The sequence below is a fragment of the Salvia splendens genome, chromosome 12 (genome assembly GCF_004379255.2).
Source record: "Salvia splendens isolate huo1 chromosome 12, SspV2, whole genome shotgun sequence".
Classification (NCBI taxonomy): Eukaryota; Viridiplantae; Streptophyta; class Magnoliopsida; order Lamiales; family Lamiaceae; genus Salvia; species Salvia splendens.
Window position 1 is genome coordinate 29106553 of NC_056043.1, and position 26800 is coordinate 29133352.

Consider the following 26800-nt stretch of genomic DNA (forward strand, 5'->3'; position numbering starts at 1 on the left):
GCTTTAACATTAATATTTTATTTATCGCTCGATATTTGCAATTGGACTATATTTACTCAGTATAGCATTATTTCGGAGTTTTTATGATCTTTTAATGGTCCATGAGTAATTTGTCAAAGATATTCTTCTTGTTGTCTCCTTTATTACAGTGATTAGTGGAAGAAGATACTCCGGAAGTTTAATTTTTGCACATGAAATTATAATTTGGGAATTAAAAAAATTAATAAAAGTTTTATTTTCGAATTAGAATATGAGTGGCCTTCTTAATTTGATTTCGTCTTTGGTGGTTCTGGTAAGTAGCAAATAAAACAGTTTACTGTAAAATGAGAATAAAAAAAGAAATTCACAAAATGAATTATTCCCTGAAAACCAAAACATTAACGAAGACTCTGTCGGGAAAGAGATCCGTTAAGATTAATCATTTTTTAAACACAAAAATAATTCCTCTCAAATGTTTTTATGAAATCGTAAAATATATGTGCAGAACTACACTAATACAAATGTAAATTGAATTATTAAAACCACATAATTACATCACGCGCCCCTAAAATCAAATAATTACGAATAATAGTATCATAATTTTATAAAATAAACTACAAACCAAAATACGTAAATGCATTAAAAGCATAGTACTCCGTATTAAGTTTGTCAAATAGTACATTAAATGTACTACATTAAAATGCATATCATATGTGAACTAAGATATGTAAATGCGTAAATACATTAAATGACCTTGGAAATTTAAATAGTTATAGAGAATATATAATGATCATTTTAGGTGATATTAAAAGACGCTAAGAAAGAAAAGAGAAGAAACAATGATTTAAACTTTTTTTCCATGTAGTTAATTTTTTTAATACAGTAATGCAATGTTATTAGAGTGTCTCCAATACAAGAGCAGCGACTGCGTGATACGAGCCTTATCTAGTTTAGCATATCTTCTTTTATTATGTTGTTTAGATATTATAAGGATTTAACATATCTTTTTTTTTATCCACACGTATTATAAATACGTGTGGAGTCTTCCATAATATTCCGCCAATGAATATATTAAATAATACTTTGGCTCAATTAATTGTTCTTCAAGAACCTCGCGCTCAGCCGCCACTTCGCCGGACTAGTCGCCGACCCAAACGCATTGGGCGCTCGACAACGTCGGCTTCGTTTCTTGATCGAGACTGAAGTATACACGTTGAGGAAGCGATTCCTTAACAACTGGTGCTTTCATTGAGAGCTCATCCTCCGTCTTCGTCATCCATATTCCCCAAATACATCACCAACATATAAAAAAAAATTCAGTCACAGCACTTGCCCGATCACCTCCCACTGTCGAGCTTCACCGCCACCGTTCAACGTCATCATGTTACCCAACTACACCGAAGTGGGGCGTTATGAACAACTATTCGATCATTTGGATGCCGCTATCTCCAGGTTGGAAACAAGTTGTGACAAAATCGAACGGCATAGGACAAACTTGCTTGCGTCTAAAGCAACGTATGCACAACAGGCGTGCTACGATTCCCGCAGAGAGATTCGCACCCGTCCGCTGTCGGATCCACCGCCACAGCCGGCTCATGACCTGTCGTACTATTCGCTGCCTCCCTGGGACCCTCCGGGCCATCGGCAATAATTCGGTCAGGCCGCATATGAGCCGCTACCTGCTCTCCAGATGTCGCACCACCCTGGTCGCCGAAATCCAATGAGATTTCCCCCTATGAACAGCCGGAACCCTGTCGACGACAACACAACACATGTGCATCCAATCAGCCTACCTGCCGGGAAACACAGGGACAACGCACTTTCCGTGGGTACTCGGCATATGAACAGCCACTGCCTAGTTGCTGGGATCCGCCGAGAAGGTGGCAGCCGCAGCGGGAATCAGCCACACCCTACGGGGCGCCAACTTACGGACCACCTACCTGTTGGGACTATCGCGAGCAACAAGGATGCCAAGCATATGATCAACAACACCCCACATCAGGTCCATTGGAATTAAATGATCCGATTTCTGATTTTGCAACTATCGGTGACGGAGGGGGTGATTCCGTATTTTAACGTGATGATTATTGGGACTCTGATGAATATGAAGGTGAAAAGCGACCTTGCCATTATAGGAGATATAGTAATGAGCGAGATGAGAAGTTGTTCGATCTTAATGGGTTATCTAGGCAACAAGATGGTGACTTTGCTCTTGAACATAAGAGAACAGAGTTGCTTAATTTCAACCTAAAGATCAGAGAAGAAGAGATCAACAAAAAAATTTCGGGGCTGCTCGAGAAAGAGGAAAAGGATGAACCTCACCAATCTAGTTTAGAGGCGAAAGAAATAGATTTCAGTGTGTTGACTGCAGGCAAAAGAGAGAGCATGGAGATTCAGAGCCTTGTTGATGAGCACAAGGTTGGGTTTGAGATAAAACAGCAGGACAATCAAGTAGAAACGGAAGAGAAGCGAAGGTTGTTTGAGGATGGGCATCCAATAAAAACGGAAGAATTGGTTACGAAAGGAGGGGCTCACACCAGTTTGCAAGCACTTGCTTGTGTCTGTGTGGATGTGAATGTCAGTGATATTGCAAGCATGAATCCTCGATTACCATCGCTCGACGTCGATGCAAGGTTGATTCCTCCGCGCAATGACACGCCATGTTTGAGCATTCTGAGAGGCGTGAACAAGCTTTTCGTTTTGGCATAGAATTTTGCCAACAACATTGGGTCTCCTTTGTTGATTTTTGACAAAGGTGATAAAGGGAGACATTCAGCTGTTCGATACGTGTTTGATCTAGGAGGAGACGCCTTGCTAAAGCTTTTGCTTTCAACTCTCGTCAATGGTTCGTGGTTCCCACCTTGAGGACAAAGTGAATTTTAACCGTGGGGGAGTTGATACGAGCCTTATCTAGTTTAGCATATCTTCTTTTATTATTTTGTTTAGATATTATATGGATTTAGCATATATTTTTTGTATCCACACATATTATAAATATGTGTGGAGTCTTCCATAATATTCAGTCAATGAATATATGAAATAATACTTTGGCTCAATTAATTGTTCTTCAAGAAACAACCCCTAGGCTGCCGACGAGAGATTCTCGCGCTCAGCCGCCACTTCGCCGGACTAGTCGCCGACCCAAACGCATTGGGCGCTCGACAACGTCGGCTTCGTTTCTTGATCGAGACTGAAATATACACGTTGAGGAAGCAATTCCTTAACACGGCGCCGCGGCGTGCTATAGCTGGGGACGAGGGCGCCGCGGCAGGATGGGGAGGAAAGGAGGTCGCCGCATCTGCGGCAAGGAAGGGGCGGTGGGGTCCTTGGCGTGGCGACCGCCGCGGCGCCTATTGCACGCCGGAGAAAACCGCGGCGGTGTCCGAGTCCAATTTTTTATTTTTTTATTTTTAAAATTTTTATCTATAAAATATCTATTTCCAGATCATTTTTTCATTACATCCCATTCTGTTTATTTTTGTCCAATTAATCTTGTTCCGGTCCAATTAAAATATACCAGTAATTGATAAAATAATGTGATTTGTGGTTGTGGCGTGACCAATATTGGACTGAACAAGTTTTTGTGGCTGTGGAAGAGTTTTTGTGGCTGTGACACTCTATTGTGGACACTCTTACGGTTGAGAGCTGTGAGCATAGTCGTGGGTGCCCTTACGGTTGAGAGCTGTGAGCATAGTTGTCGTTGCTGAGTCATTCTATATTTTTCATATAATAAAATGCCAATGAAATGAAGTTAGTGGAATGTAGAGCCTATTAACATTTATGGAATATTTTAACTGAGACTTCTAATATGACATGGACTAAAATGAAAAATCGGAACTCATAAAATGGGACGGATGGAATATTTCATATACAATATTATCCACAATTATTAAAATCATAACATAATCCAAAGTTAGTGAAAACGAAAAATAAAGTGCAATTATTTATGCTTCTTGTTTCAACACTTATAACTGAACTTGCACATATGTGCTTGTGTTTGTTAATTTTAATGAAAACTAATAGATAGATAAACAGATATGGGAGGTTCACACGTAACACTCACTCACTAAAGGTAGTCACAATCCATAACCCCATTTATTCAAGGTTGAAAGCTCTTCTAATAATTTTATTAACATGGCTCATGTCTATGCATTTTATTGATACTATTGCTCAACCTCCATACCATGGCCCTTCACGTTACTTTTGTCCCCAAAAATAAATGTAATGGCCAAGGAAGCCTCTATCAACACTTAATTTGTTTCTTTAAATTATACAAATAGTTAGAAATGACAAAGAGTTCTGCTTTTGCAATTGTGTTTTATTGTAATTTGGGGAAATTTCTAGCAATTTTTGTGTGGCTCTAATTTCAAGGAATTTCAGATCCAATCAAATCCAGTATTCATGCATATTTACGTGATCAATTTATAAATAATGTAGGATTTTATAAATGACCTATATAATTCTAAAGAAAATGTTGATAAATTGTCTAAAATATGCGGTATAATGTACAAATATACACAAATACATTAGTTTTGGCTCTAAATATTGTAGCATGTCTAAATTATTCGGTACAAATATACACCAGTAGCATTAGTTATGGAGTTTACCTTCCCGTCCCTGAAAGTTTGTCCCATTTTTTCATTTCCGTCCGTCCCACAAAATTGATCTCATTTCACTTTTTACCATTTTTAGTAGTGGAACTCATATTCCACTAACACATTTCTACTCGCATTTTATTATAAAACTAATATATAAAGTAAGACTCGCATTCCACTAACTTTTTCAACTCACTTTTAATTACATTTCTTAAAATCCGTGACGAGTCAAAGTGGGACAATATTTGGGAGACGGAAGGAGTATTATTTATGATTTTTTTCAAGAATATACTAGAAAACGACTTAGTATCTAGTAGTAGCTTAGATCAACCAATATAAAGGTAGCATTTATATATTATCATTATTGAGAGGTCGTCGATTTGTCTTTTCAATCGACTTTTGGATAATAATAATAATAATAATCGAAAAAAAAATCAACTGAATTTATTTAAAAATTTTAAATGTCTTGTATATATGAAATTATTGGAATTGATAGTACTTTGAAAGCGAGGACGTATATTAAATTGAAAACTAAATAAATATTAATGGTAAGAGTATAATATAGCTAGGAAATGCATATTTGTATACCTATAGCCACTTGAATTACAATATAATACTATTAAGAATGGATAATGGAAAATCTACGTCAGAAGAAACTAAATAACTTATTCATCTTCAGTTAAAATATTTTATACTAGTATAGATATAATTTTGCAATTTACTCCCTCCATTCTATTTTGATCATCCCATTAAAATAATCAACTTCTATTTTTATAACTTTTACTTCACTAATTAGGTGAGTCTTATTCTTTATTGATAATATTTAATTTATTTTTTCTTTGTGTTTCTCTTATATTTTACGAATATTTGTATATTAAAATCCGTAATATTCTATTTTTTTTTCTAAGACAAGAGTATTATTTCTATAGATTGTTGGTGACATTTTGGACAATGATTCTTGGAGCCGAAACATGTGCTGTTGCCTGTTGCCATCTCCGCCATTATTCGGGCTCTATGTGCTTTTATGTCATAACCGTATATAAACATACACATGATTCTTACTTTTCACTTATAAAATAATTAATTATATTACTATTGTTTTGGCAAACTAAGTTAAATTAGAAAATAGCTAGACATTTAACTTGTGAATTTAACAGCTCACCTCCAAATTTATCTTTGAAGATGCAGATTCCAATATTTATCACTTATATGGATTCTATCATAGATTTGTTTTTCTTTCTATATTACTATATATATTCTATAACGAGAAATGATATGAGTCTTACGTGGCAGAGCAGTGGGAAGTCCTTATGACGTGGTATGAGGTGTCTTTGAGAATTCCGCGGGGAATTCCACCGGGACATCCGCACCTCTGTGGATGCCCTAAGGATGCAGAAAAGTAAACAGGTGCGCGGCGTTGAATTTTTTCTTCAGTTCAAAATTTTGACTAAGTTAGTTTTTACTGATTTGGTGATGGAGATTATTTTTATGACGATTTAATCAGAATATCATATGAAATTAAAAGTTAGCTGCATATAAATTTTGCTGATGTTTGTTTGGTTTTGTGGAGTATTAATCTATGCCACTTGAATTCAACGATTTTTGAGTTGACAATTAGACATCTATTCAACATCGAAACTAAAAATTAATTAAGATGTTTTCTCATTGTCTTAATTGATCTCTATTGTTGTCAATTTTTGCAGTTTGACATCTGAAAAATGAGCATGTTATATGATACTTTTATCTGACTTATTAAACAAACCTTAACACTTGTTTGTGGTATTAATTATTCCATCCATGATTTATCGAATGCTTATTCATTCCGTTTGCGACGTGCTGTGGACTCATGCCTCTGCTCACCCTGAGATTTGTGCTCAATCCATGAATATATATTGCCAAAATTGTGAAGGATTTGTAAATTGAAACTGTGACAAATTGTTTCTTTCTTAATATTTGAAAATAAGTTCTTGTAAAGTTTTTACCTTAAAAAGAAAAATATAGCCATGGCCCGTTACACTAGTACAACGACACACTAACTACCAAGTACCAACATATGCACAGTATTCTTTTATTTTATATTTTTAATTTTGATATCCCACTATTATTAAAAAAAAATTGTTTGATATACATAGTTATATTATGATGAATCCCACCAGCAATCACCTACACGTGTCCTGCTTTATCCCCTTTATAATCCCCATTCAACTCTTACTCTTATTCACATCTACTCTATTTCTTCACTCTCAAGAAAATGGCACTCTCTTCACCAATCCAATCCCTACTTATCCTAATATCATTTTTCCTATTCACATCACTCATTGCCGCCATGCCAACCCTACAAGACCCTGAGCTTGTAGTCCATGAAGTACATAGGTATGTACAACCAAGATTGCACTTAGTACTAGTGAATAATCATTGTCTCATATTTTGAACTAGAAATGATAGGAGTAATATTTTTATCTTATTTTAATTTTTAAAATTACATTTAGGAAACTAAATGCTTCTAGAAGAAGGTTGGGATTCTTATCATGCAACACTGGTAACCCAATCGATGACTGCTGGCGGTGTGACCCCAACTGGGAGCAGAATCGCCAGAAGCTAGCTGATTGTGCCATAGGTTTTGGTAAGAACGCTATCGGCGGAAGGGATGGGAAGATCTACATTGTGACAGACTCAAAAGACGATGATCCCGTGAACCCTAAGCCAGGGACGCTCCGCCATGCTGTGATCCAAGACGAGCCATTGTGGATCATATTCGAGCGTGACATGGTCATTCAATTGAAGGAGGAATTGATCATGAACTCATTTAAGACCATTGATGGTAGGGGCGCTAGTGTGCACATTGCAAACGGTCCATGCATCACCATACAATATGTGACCAACATCATCATCCATGGTGTTCATATACATGACTGTAAGCAAGGCGGGAACGCTAAGGTGCGGGACTCCCCACAGCACTTCGGGTGGAGGACCTTATCCGACGGTGATGGGGTGTCGATCTTTGGCGGGAGCCACGTGTGGGTTGATCATTGTTCCTTGTCTAACTGCAATGATGGGCTCATTGATGCAATCCATGGGGCCACGGGTATTACAATCTCTAATAATTATATGACTCATCATAATAAGGTCATGCTTTTAGGGCATAGTGATACATATATGCAAGATAAGGGCATGCAAGTCACCATTGCATTCAATCACTTTGGAGAAGGGCTTGTACAAAGAATGCCAAGGTAATTAAATTGTTACTAATTTTTTATCAGATAAAAAGAGTATTTAAGTTTGCATCACTATTGATTCAATCTAAGATTTTTATTGTCGGATATTAACTACTCTACCACACTACTGATTGTATGTACAAATGAAAATATCTAGGAGGACATGAAATTTAATTATAGTAACATATACTGTTGCATGCAGATGTAGACATGGCTACTTTCATGTGGTGAACAATGACTACACTCATTGGGAGATGTATGCTATTGGAGGGAGTGCTGACCCCACAATTAATAGCCAAGGCAATAGATTTCTTGCCCCTAATGACAGATTTAACAAACAGGTTAAATATGTATACTTTATTATACTTCAAATTTAATTAATTATATTATAAAATGTGCAGGATTACATTATGTTTCACATGGTTTTATGTTACAAAGTTTTAATAGATATTTAATTAACATGTACTAATAGGTTACAAAACACGAGGACGCACCCGAAAGCCAGTGGAAGAACTGGAATTGGAGATCGGAGGGAGACCTAATGCTAAATGGTGCATTTTTTGTAGCTTCGGGTGTGGGGGCCTCGTCGAGTTATGCTAAGGCGTCGAGCTTAGGTGCTCGGCCATCAAGCCTAGTGGGACCCATCACCTCCGGTGCCGGTGCTCTCGTCTGCCGGAAGGGCTCTCACTGCTAAAAGTGTGTGCATATATATCTATATAAGTATGAATATGTAGTATATTTATGCACAAACTCACTATTACATGCAATGTGGGAGTGCGGCACAAGAAGACTGCATGTGGGTTGAAGAACACCACATATTTGATTGGTCTTCCACTTTTTTTTGTTTTAAATTTGAAATGTATCTAAAATAAAAGCAACTAATGCATTGTTGATGTACATATAAGAATTCGAATGTATATTATGTCTCTCTTTTGATGTAAAATCCTAATTAAAGATGTTTCTTTTATCGGGAAATTAATTTGTTAATATTTTACTATATCATGTTAATTTATTGTCTAGCTATTATAGTGTATTAGTCACGTATTTGAACTGAAAATTGAAGCATAGTATACATATCAATAGCGACCATAATTAAGTTTCTTCTCGTGGTAGAGACAAATATACTTGAATACTATAAATCTTGAAAGTCCAATGAGATTTGTAATAAAACTAATTTGGTAACAAATTAAGTGCTAAAATGTAAGAATATATGGATGTATATATTCAGTATTCACTTGTTTGGTTGAAACTTCTTTTAAAAATTCAAAAACAATTAAGTTGTTTAATGATGTCAGTACCGACACTCAATTTATTTTGAAATTGTAATTTAGTGAAGAGAGGTGCATTTTTAGATAAGGCAGCAACCACTATAAATGTCGACTGAAATTAATTATCTGTGACATTTTGGAAGAATATTCGAGCTTTGTTAGGAAAAATTAAGCAAAGGCACATGGTTTCTTTTTATGTGGGGTTGCTTTTATTCATTATAGCTTCTACAAAGCTTTGACAAATTACTGTGTATCTTAAATTCAAGACGCTTTCTAGTTTTTAAAGACTTTAATTGACTTACCTAATTATCAGGCATTAATTGAGTTTCTATTGAATCAAAATCATTTATTTATTCTTTTATCTAGCTACCTGCAATCTCTATTCTCGGTTTTAATTATTAGTAATAGTAGTACGATCTCAAGTCCGACAAAATATAGTGTATTAGGAGTATTTATTTACTATATTCTTTTAGCTATCTTTATTCATATTATTATTTTTATTAAGCATGCAGAATTTACCAAATGTACTTTAACAATTTTCATCAATATATATAGATGTAATTAATGCTCGTCAATATAATTAACGCAGTGCCGGCATGGACATGTAATGTTCCTTTTTAGAGTTTAATTATATTATAGTTCTAAAATTTTGACTTGTATTCTACTTGTAAATCAATAAGCTCCAATTTTGCATGAATAAAATCTAATTTAGCCCTAATTATCATTTATTATATCTAATTTATTGATTTCGGACGTATGCATGGATTTATTAATTTTTTTTAGTGTTGAATTAAACACCTGCAGTTCAAACTTCAAACTAATTAATTCCACCACTTTGTACGATTTTGTACCAAAGTAATGCAATTTTAGTACAGTACTTCAATATTTCTTCATTAGTCCAACCATTCACAAATTCACCAATTCAATAATTAAGTACGAGTGTAATAAATGGACATATATTGGCCCATTTACGTGTGGGCTCTGATGTTGGATAATTCTATGAATAAAATCCATCATAACTATTTAATGGGCCTCTATCAAATCACTAAAAACTCTACAAATTTGCCTAACGTGAATGAGATTGATTAATAGGCTCAAGATTACTTAAGCAAATAAAATAAATTTTAAAGTCACCAATCTTTTAATTGTTATACTCTCGTTATTGATTCTAGATTAAGAATAACAGTTAAAATAATGCATTCTTACATATTAATTGATAAAACAACAGTGTGAATGAAAATTAAGTAGTCTTAATAAAATATTAAGCATGAATTCAATCATTAATTTTAATTAATTACATCCAACCCCACCAAAACATTAAAATTTATTAAAATCAAAATTTGGAGTATAAGACATTGAGTAAGACTGAGTGCCTATTATATTATCACACAATCACCATTTAAATTATTTAATTATGGTATGCATGCAGATTCTTGATTCACACAAGTCATACGTGTTTGGACTATGGACATGTCACACAACCATATAATCAATGCATTAAATATAATAGTATATGCTGATAAGTGATACCCATAAAATTTAAGATTTGTTCGGTGGCTAGACTCTAGAGTAAACTAAGTCTTAACTTATATGATTTGATTCTCATATACTCTCCCCCTACATTGGATTCATTTTATCATTTTAGTACGTTCCATAGTAATAGGTCATTTCCTTTTTTTAAATAAAAGTCAATACATTTATTCTCAAATACTTTACTCTCTTTTACTTTATTCTTTCATTATCTCTCTACCTTTTTTATTTACTACTTTATTCTTCATTTATTTAACTCATTTAACACAATTTTTCTTAATCTCCGTGCCGAAATGAAATGCATCCACTCAGTGGCGAAGTCAGAAGTTGTACGATTGGGGCTCAAATTACTGTTAATAGTCATAAAATTTTTTCGATGTTCGTGCGTCAGAAGCTCAAAAGAATCAATATTTTCCTTAAGTATAATGGATGGAAACGAGTTTTTTATACTAATGTTTAAGTAACAAATAGAATACAATAATTATTTTTAATTTTTTATTAGTATTAATATAATGATGGAAGAAAGAGTGAAAATTAACATAATTAGTGGTGTAAAAGAAAACAACGCATATGGGATTCAATCCCAAGACCCGATGGAAAGGAGACACATCCCCAAGCCACCCGCGTTATAGCCTTCACATAAACCTTTTGTTTACATATAATACATATAGTTAAAAGCCAAATTGATGGGAGACCAGGGACTCCCGGCTCCAACGTGGCTTATCCACTGCATCCACTACTATAGAACGGAGGGAATATAATTTATACTACTTACTAACCTATTATACACGCATGAAATATAAAAAGATGGTTGCGATTTTTTTATAAAGTAGGTCAGATATTACTCCATACTGTACTTAAAAGAGAAAATTAAATTGAAAAACACATAGCAAGTTGATATATGGCTTTGGCCTACAAAAAAGTCTGCACCTTTTCTCAAACTATTTATTGGGTAATTCATGGACTCAAATTGTCAGCCTCAATAATATTGCGTCCTCTTTTACGTAAAACTGAATAAGAAAGGTTGCTTACGTATTAACTATAAATCACATTAAGTATCTCTCCATCCCAATTTTTGAAACATTCCAACAAATTATTTTTTGAAACATTCCAATACATTTAAGTCATTTTCATTTTTTTATTAAAAATAAAATATTCAATCATTCTTACTTTATTTTATCATCTACTTTAGAGCATCCACAATGGCGCCTAGCGCACAGCCTAGCCGAGCGCCGGCGCTAGGCGGTCGCTAGGAGAACCATTGGAGGATCCGAAAACCGCCGAGCAGTTTTCCGGAAATCAATTTCGCATAGCGCTAGGCGATCGGCTCGGCTCCATTGCAGCGCCCGGATCGCCCAGCGCATAGCCCAGCGGATTTTTTATTTTTTATTTTTAATTTTCGAAACACTATATATACGCGATTTGCACTTCATTTTCATTCGCACCACTTGTATTAACGAGTACTCTCTCTATCTTAATTTCTGTACAAGATCAATACCGAGAAATGGATCTGAACAACGAGCCAAGTTCAGGGACGAGCGGTTCTCAAACTCCCCCAATCCCCGTTGGAGGCGGATGGAATCAGATGCCCGGGTACTACAACATGTACCCGTGGCAGCAAATGCTACCCGGGATGCCGACCGGAGGGAGTCCGCCGGGGGGGTTCCCGGCGATGCGGGGTTGGGCACCCAATATACAGATGATGCCGGGGTGGGCACCCAATATGTAGATGATACCCGGGGGAGGTTCGGCGACGCAGGGGACGCCGGGGGGCGTACCGGCGACGCAGGTGACGCGGGGGGACGTCTATCGCCCCAGTTTTGATTTTTTGACTGCTTCGTCGCACACATCGACCCCAACGGATGCGCAGTTCACGCCGAGCGGTTTTGATGATTTTGCGTTGTCGGATTTGGGGTTTGATAGTCTCGGAGTTCCGGAAACTCCCGTTCAAACGAGGGGAGCAGTGCAGGGTAGTGGCGCCCCAAAGAAGAATGGCAATGGAAAGAAGGTCGGGGAGTCGTCGCAGCCGGGTGGGGATGACCCCACGGTACGGAGAAGATGGACGGACGAGGAGAATGTTGCGCTGTCAAAGGCGTGGGTGAGTGTTTGCGACGATCCTCTTGTTTCTAATAACCAGAGGATCGCCAACGTGTGGGGCAAGGTAGCAGCAGCCTACCAGCTATTTTGCCCGGAAGGGAGGCCACACAACGGGGAGGATTACCGGAAGGCGTGGAACCGAATCGGGTCTGCCGTCTCCCGATTTTCGGGTTTGTACGCCAACGCCCTCCGCATGCAGAGTAGTGGCCAAACGGAGGACGACTGCAGGAGGATAGCGGAGAAAGCCTTCCCTCAGCCCGGGTTGTATAAGGACTTCACCTGCTGGAACTGCTATCTTGTGCAGAACGACTCCGAGAAATTCCGAGTAGGTGTCGACGCTGGCTGGCCGAAGAAGCAACGGTTGAACTATACCGGGGATTACAGCGGCAGCATCGGTGGTTCCCACGACCTCCCCGAGACGGACCAGGGCTCCCCAACCCTCGTTCGTTCGGCCGCCGACCTCGCCCCACTGGGCAAAAGCTGGCGCAACGGGAGGCGAGTGGGGTCGCCGGGGGTTCCCAGGAGGTCCAGTCGGCATCCCCCTTTGACCGCCAGTCTACAGAGGATCTCAAGTACTTCGCGCGTCAACAAACGCACCAGATGATGGTAAAGACGTTAGCCGAATGGCGAGCGGCGACGGACCCCCAGGAGAAGAGATTTCTCTTCACATTGCTCGAGAGCATGAATGACGATCTGCGTGGAGGCGGCAACGGCGGTGGCAGCGGAGGCGGCGGTGACAGTGGCGACGGAGGCGGCGGTGGCGGTGGCGACTGCGACGGCGGAGGTGAGGGAGCCGGCGAGTGATTTTTTTTAAGTAATGTACTTTTTCAATTTTGAATGTAATTTTTTTTATTAATGTACTTTTTAAAAAATTTTGTAATTTTTTTAATTTATTGTACTTTTTTAAAAAATTAAAATAGTATTATTAATGTTTCCCGTATATGTCTCGTAAATTAAATTCCGTATATTGTGTTATTAGTGATGTGGCTATTGATGTGGCTGGGCTATTTATGATATGGCTAGGCTATGGCTGGGCTATTTCTGATGTGGCAGGAGGATTTTTAGTATTGATGATGTGGCAGGAGGAGTTTGTGGCTAGGCTATGGCTGGGCTATAACCACTGTGGATGCTCTTACTATCTTTTTGTTTCTCCTACGTTTTTCTCTTTTCTATTTTATTTTATTTTCATTTCATCTATTTAACACAATTTCTTAATTTTCAAGCCCAAAAATTTTGTGCAACTTAATTAAGACGCATGGAGTACTATTCTACTAGCTGATATTATCTCCGTATTTTAAAAATAACAACTCTTTCCATCTTAGTCTGTCATTTAAAAATAGAAACTTCCAAACTTTTTATTTTAGGAAATCTGTAAACCAGTATACATCACTAATAAAGTGGACCACACACTCCACTAACATTAATTACATTATTTTTTTTACTATATCAACTTTTCTCTCAATGTGGATCTCGTGCTCTAACACTCCTACTCCATTCCCACTCCAACACTCACGACATAATAAAAGAATGTTATAAAATTCCACCATCATTTACATGTTTATAACATTATTTTATTGTGTGTGAGTATTGGAGTAGGATTGGAATAGGAGATCCATTTAGCTTTTCTCCACATCTTTCTTATTTTATCAATTTTTCTCTTTCTTATTTCTTATTTTACTAATTATTATGCATTAAAATTCTTTAGTTCAAAATGTTTCTATTTTAAAATATGGAGATAGTACTGAGTATTTATACAAATCATTTAGTAAATTTTAAGCCTAGTTTTCAAGCTCGAATCGAACCACCGCACTACAAATTTACACGACCTACAACAAATACGATTGAATTGAACTCATACATTCCGGCAAAATGGAGCTGCATTCAACTCCTCCGGTCCACGGCGGCGCTACCGAAATGCCGGAGCTACAAAAGGATTTGATAAAATATGCTAATGATTGGTAGTTTCTAGTACGAAAATTGCAGGCCGCTGCGTCGCCGGCGCTGGAGAGCATGATTAATCGGTCGCAGAAGCGGCGGAGCTCCGAGGGAAAATTCCCATACTTGGCGTGCCAGACGACACCGTTTCCGTGTTCATCCAGTTTCTTTATTCGTACAGGTCAGCTTCAGTCACGCAAAACGTGGCCAGTTACTCCCTTTGTTCCACTTGAAGACTTCTTTCCAGTAAACAATATTTGGTTGTCTCACTTTAGAAGTCTCAAAGTTGCAGTTAACCATATTTCGTGTCTCACTTTAGAGTCTTTATGTATTTTGGATTCGATCCGAGTTTTAATGTAAAATTTGTAAAATAAGAGAGATATAGAGAAAAAGTAATTAAAGTGTCGAATGAGTCTCACTTCGTAAAAGAGTTTCCAAAATTAAAAAGTGCATATTCGTATGAGACATAATAAAAAGGAAAGAATGTATATTTTTTAGGGCGGAGGGAGTAATAGACACTACAATTTCACTAACCTTTTTCCCTCACATATTATTATAGAACTAATACTCCGTGTATAAAAGTGAGACTCATATTTCATTATCTTTATTCATCAAATTTCTTTAATATTTCTTAAAATGACTCCTAAAGTTATTTATTCATTACTAGGAGCATTAATTAAGAATTTAAGATTACTTAATTAATAACATTTCTCTTGATTGAATGAAACCCCAACAATCGTGGAACAGCTTAAATAACTCCGTACTGCTCCTACCCTATCAATACATCTCTTTTATCAAAAACTTGTAAAAATATGTTTTTGTCTCATGGAATAGATGAAGAAGAGGACAAGGAGGCGAAGAAAGGAGCAGAGTTTGTATATAGAGCTAAGTGAGGCTATGTACTGCCTCAAACATATATACTCCGAGGGGTGCACTGGTGTTGGCCCACGTGATATGGATCCGAGCAAAGAAAAGGGCCCTTGCAGCAAGTTCTCGACTTGCCATGGCCTTCAGCTTCTGATCAAGCACGTTGGTGGCTGCAAGAAAAAGGGTTAACGGAGGGTGTTTGCGCTGTAAACGGATGTGGCAGCTCTTTAGGCTGCATTCCTCCATTTGTGACCATTATGATGAATGCAGAGTTCCTCTATGCAGGTAATATTTGGTATCTTCAATAGACACTCATTGTTCAGTTTATTATCATTGAGCTTTTTCTTTCATGTGTAGAAATCTATGTGTATATTTTGAAATCTTGTTAGATTTATTATTTGGCACCACAACTAGCCCCGGTCCCATACTCTTGACTGTTGCCATTTACCCCTCGAAAACTTATGGTCATTAACTTTCTTCTCAATCAAAAAAGCTATGATGAATAAAGACATACATATAGGGTCATTGTCACCTTTTGTCTCCTAAAGTGTGCCTTTCTTCAAAAGTAATGGTAGCGACGAGTCATTTTTAGAATCTTGATGGCTTAGCTTGATGTTTTTTTCTTCTTCTACGCATAAATACAACTACTATTTTCTACTACATTCAGTCCCGGCATTCCCATTTGCTTGCAATTACTAAACAATTGGCATGTTGAATTTGCTAAACAATCTTTTCTAGAAGGACATTATTTTATTGTCACCTTTTGAGATCACTGAGCTGAAAGTGCTAAATTAAGGTTTTATCTTTCGTCATTGTTTCCCTTCAGTTCCTTTGATGGACGTGAGAAAATGGCTGGTCTTTCTCTGCTTTTTCCTCGCTTGGTTTATCCTAAGATTATACTCCATTTTGGAAAGTGGGGTTGATTTAGCTTCTTGACGTATGTGTGTGAAAATAATTGTTAAATTCTTGCTTGCGTTATTTTTCATTAACTGAAAAGTTACTTCATTTGTTGGCTCTTTGTTACTTGTTTGTGTGAATTTTAATTGGTGGGAAGTGTATTGCTTTGGATGGTATCTGACAAAGGTAATCTATGCTCCTTCCTCTCTTTCTCTCTCTCATGTTGCGATTTGTGGGTGGAGTTTGTTTATTTATCTTCTATATATGTGTAGGAAATTATGAGCCTCTGATTGTTGATTTTTTTTGAGAGGATGGTTGTGGAATTCTTGCTCACAGATTTTTTTCATTAACTGAAAAGTTACTGCATTTGTTGCTGCTCTTTTTTAACTATTGTGTGTCAATTTTGATTGGAAGGTCTATTTCTTTGAAAAATTTATAGGAAAGGTAATATTTTCTTCTCTCTCTCTCATGTTGCTATTAGTGGATGAAATTTGTTAATTTTGGGAAAGATTGATGCAGAATTAGAAATCAGAAAGGAAAGAATAAGAGTAATTTCTGTTGGCAGGTGTATTTGAAGCAATGGATGCTTCATCGAGAGATGAAGCACCTATGCTGCCAGCTTCACATTTACAGTCCGATGATGGTGTCTCCTCTGCAAGAAGAGGGATTTCTGGTAAGACGAGGAGTGTGTCAATGTCTTTCGCTATGGAGTCTCCACATCCATCCGAATACCAGCAAAATCTAGTTGGTTTAACTGGCCCTTTGAGGCAAAATTCTCAAGTACAGATGAGTGGTCCATTACATCCTAACCGGAACAACGAGGTCATCTTTAGGCCTCCTCAGACAGCTGCTGAGCCTGAGAATCAGGCCAGGAATGGTGATGGGGACTACGTGGGGAAGAATGAGAACCTCTTGAGCTCTGGGCAGCTCGGGAAGTGCAGTGATCCCTACTGCACAGCTTGTCCCATCTATTATGTTCAGCAGAAGCCGTTAAGGACCACAGAGATGATTGATGCTAAGGTATTACTGTTTATTGCATTCATGGCCTTTTTGTATTTATCAGTTTGTGGAGAGTATATGTGAATGCTTGATTTATGAGGGTGTTAGTAATGATTGAGTGGTGAGTGACGAATTTACAGAGATGTCTGCATCAGAATAGATTGAGAAATTGTATTGAATATTCAAATTAGATGCCAAATCTTTTAATTTAGTGTCATTTTTTGTATCCTGGCCTTGTGCAGTTTTAGTTTTTAACAATTCTTTTATTGAATTGCGTTATTGAAGTCAATGATTTCCTTGCTTACGTGACATCATTTTAGCTTTGAAATGACTAAAACAAAGAGATGTCTTATCCTGCTGTGTTTGCTCACATCCCTCTCAATATGGCGCTTCAATGTGATCTCAGAGACGGGATTGGTACTGAGATTGTTCCAATCATTATTTTTGTTTCGAGTAGACTTATTTTTGTAAAATATTTTTCTTGGCATTTCTTTCGGTAGCGAACTACTAAGTCTCATAAATTTTGCGTTCTTCATGATGTTCGAAAAGTCTCATTTATGAGTTTTGGTGTTTTTCGTGGCAAATTTGTTGATATTTTCTACTTGCTTTATCTATTTCTGCTAACAAGTTCAGGCATTGCCCTCATAGTGTGTGACCCTTTTTTGCAGTATCGCAATATGCTCTATGGCGATGCACAAAGTTGGGCAAAGAGAATGCGTTCGCATTTCCTTTCTTACATTCCTGGGGTTATTAATCCTCATGCAAAACTCGTTCAATGGTGGAAAAAGTTCTTCGTTATCTGTTGCATTGTTGCGTCATTTCTCGATCCATTTTTCTTTTTCCTATTTTTTGTGAACAAGGTATGCTTCTTAGGGTTTGTTGTTCACATTTCCCTGTTTTTTGTGGTTGTGGTCTCCTTGTCAATACTATCACCCCTATATGTTTTACGTAATACTATAAATTTTATTAAATGTTTTATGTATGATTAAAGAATGTGAACAATCTCAGTTGCAATTGGCTTGATTTGACCATCGTCCTGCAGGATTACAACTGCGTCGAATTAATTTGGCCTAAGACACGAGAATTTCTCATCTTGAGGACCATTATCGACTGCGTTTATTTCATGCATATCCTCCTTCAGGTATAAGTCTCAATGTCACACTGCGTTGAAGCATTTCCTCTTGCCTTTTCTAATGCAGAAAAAGTTGTCTTTTATTCTGAGTTGTACTTATATAATGCATGTGATGATTTTTATCTTTCCCTCATTTGAGAATAAGCCACTCTGTCCATCTAAATGCTGACTAGCTGAAGTAAGGTTAGTATTCGAACAATCAATTGATGGTTACAAAAACGGGCACTCGCTTCCACCTTTAATATGATTCATGCACACATGTTGGAAATCGTTCTGGATTAGCAAAGTAAAATCAAGATCGCACTTCAATGTGATTTCTGGTGCTTTTTTCTGAACATGTTTTACAAGTGAAGGTGCGTTGTCATTTTGCAGTTTAGGCTAGCTTATGTTGCTCCTGAAACAAGAGTTGCAGGGTCTGGCGATTTAGTTGATGATCCTAAGATGATAGCCTGGAATTATTTCACGACATACTTTCTTGTCGATCTAGTTGTTGTACTTCCCTTGCCACAGGTGTGTCTCTACACCCATGCTGGATTTTTATCTTTTCTTCCATCATCTTGCATTATGGAACAGAGAATGTCTTCTATTTTTCTCGTATCCACGAATTACATGTACTACTTTGCAAGCACCTCTCAAGCTTGATGTCTACTAAAATCGACTCATCTGCTTTCCTGTAGATTATATTAATATTTGTCTTACCACACTCTGCCTCGTCACCTGGAATCGGAATTATAAAATTTGTCCTTCCATTGGCTATTCTCGTTCAGTATATACCAAGGCTGTGCAGATTCTTACCTTCTGTTGCTGGTTTTTCCCCAACTGGCTTCATGTTTGAGTCAGACTGGGCAAATTTCCTCATGAATCTTCTCATGTACATTTTAGCGAGCCATGTGGTTGGCTCATGCTGGTATTTTCTTAGCATACAGGTTCGTTCTTGCATATCAGAGCGCAACCCCTCAATTTCCCACCTGATTTCTGTTGTTTACATGCGCAGAGGGTCAATAAATGCTTTGAAGATGCATGCCATGGCGGGAACAAAATCAGTAACTGTACAAAATTCATCAGCTGTAATCATGGATATGAGAAGAGGTTTACACCCATGCCGGACTGGAATGACTCGAAAAATAATGAAAATGCAAATGTTTGTTTTATGAAAGACAGTTTTGACTTCGGGATATTTGTAGCTGCTGTCAATCTGACCACCAACAGCGACATTTTCGATAGATACTTGTATTCACTCTTTTGGGGGTTCCAGGTAACTTAGTTATACACGTTTTTGGTTTATGCCATTTATTCTTTAATAATCTGACTTCACAATCAATACAAATCTGTGTTTTGATTGTTTATGAAGCAAATTAGTACGCTAGCTGGGAATCAGGAGCCGAGCTACGTGCCTCTCGAAGTTGTTTTCACCATGTTCATAATAGGGATAGGTCTGCTGCTTTTCGCTCTTCTGATTGGGAATATGCAGACCATTCTGCAGGAACTTGGACGCAGGTGCACACTCGACTGAATGACATGATAACTGTATATATACTGGATTTCGTATCTCAATTCTCTAGTTTCCCAGTCACTTTATGTTTAAGTGGAGTTAATCACTTCCCAGCTAGTTTCTTTCAAGTGCTCGTAAAAGAAAAATCTTTAAGACTAAGTAATGACATTACTTTTATTCCTTCAGGAGGTTAGAAAAGTCTTTGAGAGGCCGCAAAGTTGAACAATGGATGAAACATCTTCGCTTACCTAATAATCTTCAAAGGTTCCATATTCTTTATCTTTCTTTCTTATAATTATTGCTGATTGTTTCATTTCTTTGGTTTTTTTACCCTTCCTAGTTTACCTTTTAGTCTCATGCTTATTGCAAGTAGTAATGTCGTATTTCCGAGTTGCATTAGCAGTAGGTTACATCAAGGTTTCTTAAGCGTATATTGAACAACTTGGCAACAAACTGCAGTAGTCTCTTGAATAGGAGTTAGAAACTATATGTATGACCTAATTGACCAGATGTGTATGTGTTTGTTCCCTTGCAGTCAAGTCCGAGCTGCAGAACGCTTCAACTGGGCAACAGGTAGGGGTGTAAACAAAGACGCGATGATAGAGAACTTTCCAGAGGACCTTCAACGAAATATTAGGCGCCATCTTTTTAAGTTAGTCAAGAAAGTAAATTCTCAACACCTTAACTACATATTTAACAGAGATTTCTTAGTTATCATTGATATGATACGCCATTTACAGCTACGGATTTTTCAACTTCTCGATGAACCTGTCATTGATGCTATACAAGAGAAGCTGAAAACAACATCCTACATTAGAGGCAGTGAGATATTATATCCAGGTGGTCTAGTTGATAAAACAGTATTTATAATTCGTGGAAAGATGAAGAGCACGGGAGAAGATGTGATACAAGTCTTATACTACTATTATTATTTAGTTTAGATATATTAGGGATTTGCATATCTTTTTCTATATCTTTGTTTTCTTGTTCATTAAGTCAGTAGCATTATAAATAGGAGTTATTGTTATCACTTTATTCAGTCAATCAATATATGAAATTATCATTCTTTTGGCTCAATTGAGTAGCAAACAAGAAACATCTCCTAAGGTTGCCGACGAGGCTGATCTCGCGCTCAACCGCCCCTTTTTTTACCGTCCAAGTCACGACCCAACGTTGAGCGCTCGACAACGACGACATCTCGTTTCTTGATTTTATGTGGAAATCGACGTTAAGGATTTAGGTCCTTAACAACTGGTGCTTTCATTGAGAGCTCAGCATCCTCCGTCTACATTCATCCATATCCCCAAATAAATCACCACCATTTCTACCGCAACCACGATTCAGTCCGTCAACATGTCATACGACTACGCCGGCTATCGCCGCCGTCAATACGACTTCCCTCATGCCACACAGTCATTCCTTCCCTACCAGCCGGCCCAACCTCGCCGTGTAACCAGTTGGGACCCTCCGAGCAGCCGGGTGGAAGTACTCTGCCCGCCGTCGTGGCATGATCCAGAATCACCCTACGTCTCACACCACTTGGATCCACCTGATCGTCGCCCACGGCCGAGATACCAGGCCATCGGGTGCCGCGATCGCGCGCAAGACGCTTGGCTCCGACACCGCGGTGGCTACGTCGAGGGCGGTGGCCACCTATCTGATCGCGGAGATCATCAGACCCAATTAGGGTTTGATCGCTACCCGACAACCGCAACGCAGCGGCACCGCCCAACTTGTTGGGACCCACCAGCGCAACAGCAGGACCGCGGCTACCCGACCGTTGACCGGGCCCGACGCTCGGAGATGTGCTGGGACCGACCTCGCCCTCGGGAGGAGGTAAGAGCGCGAGTCCAGCCCGCCTCCCACCAGCCCCGCTACTTCACCGAAAAGCCAACGCGGGACCTGTACAGTCAGCCCGCACGTGTGACAAGTCAAACTCCGGAGCAGCCACGCCTGCCGCTAATACGGGTCTCCCAGGCGGAGAAGTCAGAACGGTCCAGGTTGGGTCTCTGCTGGCACTGTCCCGAGAAATGGGTGATGGGACATGTGTGTAAACAACGCATTCTCTGTTATGTGGATGATGGGGAGGAGTTTGAGGAGAACATTCAAGATGAGAATTTAGCCGAAGAGAAAACTGATAATACTCCCATGATAGTATTCGGTGATGATGTTCCCAATGACATTACTGATGTTCACAATGATGGCGCCCCTCTTGATGTTCCAAACAACGAGTCCCCTGGAGAGTTCGTCAAGAACAAAGGGATTGTCATTAACGACAATAAGTCACCGCAAGTGCTCGTTGGGGTATATGATGAGAAGATTGGTGAAAAGGAGGAGACATTGCTAGAAGATAAAGAGAAGGATGGTTCTATTGGTGAAGTGGAGAAGATAATCGCATCATTCAATGTTGCTCAAATGTCATCGACGGAGGTTACGAATTGTTGGTTTAAGAGAGGAAGTGTTTGCACTGGGGTAAGGATAACTGCCTATTTCTACGTGGATTTCTTTAATGGCAATGTCCCAAGTATTGTTCATCGTTCGACATCACTCGACGTCGATACACGATTCATCCCTCCGTGCAATGATACGCCATATCATGGAGGTAATAAAGGGAGACATTCAGTTGTTCGATATGTGTTTGATCCATGAAGAGATGGCTAGCTAAAGCTTTTTCTTTCAATTCTCGTCCTTGGTTCGTGGTTCTCACCTTGAGGACAAGGTGGATTTTAATCATGGGGGAGTTGATACGAGTCTTATACTACTATTATTATTTAGTTTAGATATATTAGGGATTTGCATATCTTTTTCTATATCTTTGTTTTCTTGTTCATTAAGTCAGTAGCATTATAAATAGGAGTTATTGTTATCACTTTATTCAGTCAATCAATATATGAAATTATCATTCTTTTGGCTCAATTGAGTAGCAAACAAGAAACATCTCCTAAGATTGCCGACGAGGCTGATCTCGCGCTCAACCGCCCCTTTTTTTACCGTCCAAGTCACGACCCAACGTTGGGCGCTCGACAACGACGACATCTCGTTTCTTGATTTTATGTGAAAATCGACGTTAAGGATTTAGGTCCTTAACAAGATGGCAACGATTCTTTCCTGTCTGAAGGCGATGTTTGCGGAGAACTACTTACCTGGTGCCTCGAACATTCTTCTTTTAGTAAAGGTAAAAACTCAAATCACCGACTCTTTTTGTAGCACCCATTTTCCACTTATATTTCACTCAAAATACGTCGTGTTTGTTTATTCATAATCTTCAGATGGAACGAGTATTAAATTTCCACGACACAGGCTGTTAAGCGACATGCATGTAACTTGCTTAACAAACGTCGAAGCCTTTGTATTACGAGCTGCTGATTTTGAAGAAGTGGCGGGTCTCTTCACAAGATTCTTGAAGAATCCACGCATTCAGAGCGTCATAAGGTAACTTTTATTTGTAGCCCTTCCAAGAAAAAGTCTAAAAATGGGTCTATAAATGAATGGAGGAATAAACAAGCCTTCTGATTCTGATCTCAGTATGAAAAGAGATTTTTTTTGCAAGTGAAAAACAGACAAATAAATCACCAACTATAACCCATTTTGCAATTCCAACGCTACTTTCAAAAGGTTATTCCTCTAGCTTTAGCTCAACAGCTATAGAAGCTCAAGCGTAAGGTCGTGGAAACTCTAAACGACCTAAGCTCCTTATATATAAGTTCAATCGTTCTCGTCTTGCATTCAAGGGGGCTGTACGCAAGTTGTCCGGGAGTCGATAACATATTGGAATCGAACGGAAATACAGTTTAAAGGCACATCACATAGTGCTTCTTGCTTCCTCCTTCAATATCTCCCATAAATTCAACTGTTTATTCTCTTGTTGCAGGTATGAATCATCTTATTGGCGAGGAGTCGCAGCTAGCCAAATCCAAGCAGCGTGGAGACACAGAAGGAAGCAAACAAATCAAGTTGATTCAAGTCGAGTAGGTTCCTCAAGATGACCGCACTACTTGCAAGCAATCTCGGTGACTCGCTTTATTTACTACAACAACTACCCACGAGTGTATGAGATTATTGCATTGATGAGTACGAGTATCGTATTCTGCAGAGACTAAATGTATCAAATTAACTACCATAAATCAATTTCAACCACTATTTAGACAATAAAAAATGAGTTTTTGGTTCTATTTCTACTAAACACATGCAACTAGATTAAAATAAATAAACAATTATGAGATGCGGTAATGTGGAGAAATGTAGAATTCGAGAATTCGATGTACAATTCCAAGCTCTTGTTCAATTAATTATTATTATCTTTAGATGTCTCTAGAATTATCTAGGATTATTAAGTCAATCGCTTAGCTAGATTAAGAGAAATTTCAGAATATGAGTTTCAATTTGCTAACTTTTTGAGATTTGGAATTGAATTTGTTGACCTTTCGAAATATGGGATTGAGGCATGCGAATTTTTCAGAATAAGAGTTTTTTGCTTTTTTCTTTTTTTCTTCTTTTATTTATTCATCTTTCAATATTTATCAATTGACAAAATTATCCCTTTAAATTTAGACCTAATAAATACTGAAAACAATCATACACATATATGTTTCTGCATAGGGATGTCAATCGGGTTAACATGTTCGGGTTCAGGCCAATCCACTCGGGTTGTCTGGCTATTTAGGTGCGAGCTATTCAGGTTATGAATATTTCGGGTCATAAATTTTCAACCTTAACCCTAACCCTAACCCGTCAGGTTTCGGGCTAACCCATCGGGCTATTCAGGCCTAAAGACTTTTGAAAATAATCTCTTGTATCTATTTTTTTTTTATAAAATTGAAAATAATCTCTTGTATCTAATTTTTTTTATAAAATGATACTCTCTCCGTCCACGAAAAATAGACCACATTTATCATTTTTGGTTGTCCACGAAAAATAAACATGTTTAGAAAAGGAAAGTTTTCAACACTTCTCTCTTAATTTTTTCCCTTCTCTCTTACTAATAATATGGATCTCACATTCTACTAACATTATTTCTCTCTTACTTTTTTCCCTTCTCTCTTACTTTACCAATTTCACATTAAAACTCGTGCCATTCACAATGTGTTCTATTTTTCGTGGACGGGAGGAGTATTAAATTTTAGATATTTTCTTCTTCTTAGTTTTAGAATCATATAAAATCTTCAAATTTTCATAGTTTTCTTCAATAATAGTTGAATTCCGTCTTTCGTCTCGATCAACATAAACAAAGATAAATCAAATTTAAATCAATTAATTTGAATTAAATCTTGTGTTCGTGTCATTATTTTGGTATTGTTCATAATTAGTTCTTTATGAAAATAAAATCATATCTTACATTAATCGTTATTAAAATGATAAATATATTGAGATTTCAATAGGTTAGTTCTCATGTCTTGATTGGCTTTGGTGGTGGTAAGACAGTAGTAGCGGATGATGGGACGATGGAATAATAAGTCGAGGTGGAACTGAAATTGATAGCGTGGATCAAGTGTAAAAGTGTAGAACGAAGATTAAAGATGACTAAGGATTGTGCCACACGAAATTAAAAAAAATACAAAAAACTCCTAAAACTTAATACTATTTTTTAATTAAAAGTTGCACCCCGTCGGGCCGACCCGCAACCCGTTCAGGCCAACCCGCTTAACCCGCCAACCCATTCGGCTAACCCGTTTAGCCCGTTTTGTATTTGAATTACTCCTTCTGTCCGCGAATAGGAGTCCAATTTTTCCATTTTAGTTCGTCCGCGAATAGGAGTCCCGGTTTACTTTTACCATAAATGGTAATAGGGTCTCTCATTCCACTAACTCATTCCACTCACATTTCATTTAAAACTAATATATACAAGTGAGACTTCTATTCCACTAACTTTTTTCCACCCACTTTTCTTAACATTTCTTAAAACTCGTGCCGCCAAGAAATGAGACTCCTAATAGCGGACGGAGGGAGTACAAAATTATAGTCCTAATTTAACCGGTCTATTCGGGCCGACCCACGGGTTTTGAGTTGGATTGACTTTCCTATTTTTGCGTTCCAATAATCTCGAAAGGTCAACGAATTAAACAACATGCCGGAGTGATAAATTTGCTAGGCGTTATGGTACGGTGCTAGAGTAAGCTAAGTCTTAACTAATATGATTTGATTCTCATATAATCTATACTACTACTAACATATTATACTCGCATGAAATATAAAAAGATGGTTCCGATTTTTGTATAAAGTAGGTCAGATATTACCACATACTTAAAGAGAAAATTAAATTGAAAAGCACATAGCAAGTTGATAAATAGCTGCGGCCTACAAAAAAGTCTGCACCTTTTCAATTGAAAATCCTTCACATCTTTTTTATTTTTTCAGCCTATTTGTTGGGTAATTCATTCAGGGGCTCTAATTATCAGCCTCAATAATATTGCGTCCTCTATTAAAAAAACTGGATAAGAAAGGTAGCTTACGAGTTAGATATAAGTCACATCATTGTTCATTGTAAAAATCCTGAAAAATGTGACAATATCATAATTTAAATACCGCCACAAATTATGTGGACTCTAATCCAGTCGATAAAGACTCGTTTAGATTTTAGGGGAAAAAAAAAGAAATTCATTGAAAAATATTGCGGTCTATATAGTGGGTGACCTAGTGGTAAATGGTTAATACTATTTGAGAACAAAAGTCGACTCGAGTCCCATCATGCTATTTAAATTTCTATCTATTTGCACATAGAAAAAGAAGAACAAAGATGTGTTATTCTAATGATAGAATTGTTTAATGTTGGAGTCCATCATAACATGTTCTTTAAA

At 37.7% G+C, this 26800-nt stretch overlaps 2 protein-coding genes across 3 annotated transcripts; both read left to right on the forward strand.

Moving 5' to 3' along the window:
* The first annotated feature begins 6811 nt into the window (after positions 1–6811).
* Positions 6812–8764, forward strand: LOC121759518 (probable pectate lyase 18). Its single transcript, XM_042155132.1, has 4 exons — positions 6812–6947; positions 7064–7804; positions 7992–8130; positions 8262–8764. Exons 1-4 carry the CDS (start codon positions 6826–6828, stop codon positions 8481–8483), a joined length of 1224 nt encoding a protein of 407 aa, XP_042011066.1. The 5' UTR covers positions 6812–6825; the 3' UTR covers positions 8484–8764.
* Positions 8765–15554: 6790 nt separating this feature from the next.
* LOC121759313 (probable cyclic nucleotide-gated ion channel 20, chloroplastic) lies at positions 15555–21034 on the forward strand. Of its 2 annotated transcripts, none has more exons than XM_042154852.1 (11): positions 15555–15771; positions 16949–17403; positions 18051–18242; positions 18425–18523; positions 18887–19024; positions 19192–19440; positions 19509–19769; positions 19866–20011; positions 20193–20270; positions 20542–20658; positions 20747–21034. In XM_042154852.1, exons 1-11 carry the CDS (start codon positions 15744–15746, stop codon positions 20802–20804), a joined length of 1821 nt encoding a protein of 606 aa, XP_042010786.1. In that variant the 5' UTR covers positions 15555–15743; the 3' UTR covers positions 20805–21034. The 2 variants fall into 2 exon arrangements, with proteins under 2 accessions (XP_042010786.1, XP_042010785.1); XM_042154851.1 differs by having other exon boundaries at positions 15558–15771; positions 20542–20671.
* Positions 21035–26800: the final 5766 nt, after the last annotated feature.

Coding starts and splice junctions, on each gene's coding strand:
- LOC121759518 (XM_042155132.1), top strand. CDS start 6,826: ATGGCACTCTCTTCACCAATCCAATCCCTACTTATCCTAATATCATTT. Junction 6,948..7,063: donor GTAGTCCATGAAGTACATAG/GTATGTACAACC, acceptor AATTACATTTAG/GAAACTAAATGCTTCTAGAA. Junction 8,131..8,261: donor ATGACAGATTTAACAAACAG/GTTAAATATGTA, acceptor ATGTACTAATAG/GTTACAAAACACGAGGACGC.
- LOC121759313 (XM_042154851.1), top strand. CDS start 15,744: ATGATGAATGCAGAGTTCCTCTATGCAG. Junction 17,404..18,050: donor CAGAGATGATTGATGCTAAG/GTATTACTGTTT, acceptor CCTTTTTTGCAG/TATCGCAATATGCTCTATGG. Junction 19,770..19,865: donor CACTCTTTTGGGGGTTCCAG/GTAACTTAGTTA, acceptor TTGTTTATGAAG/CAAATTAGTACGCTAGCTGG.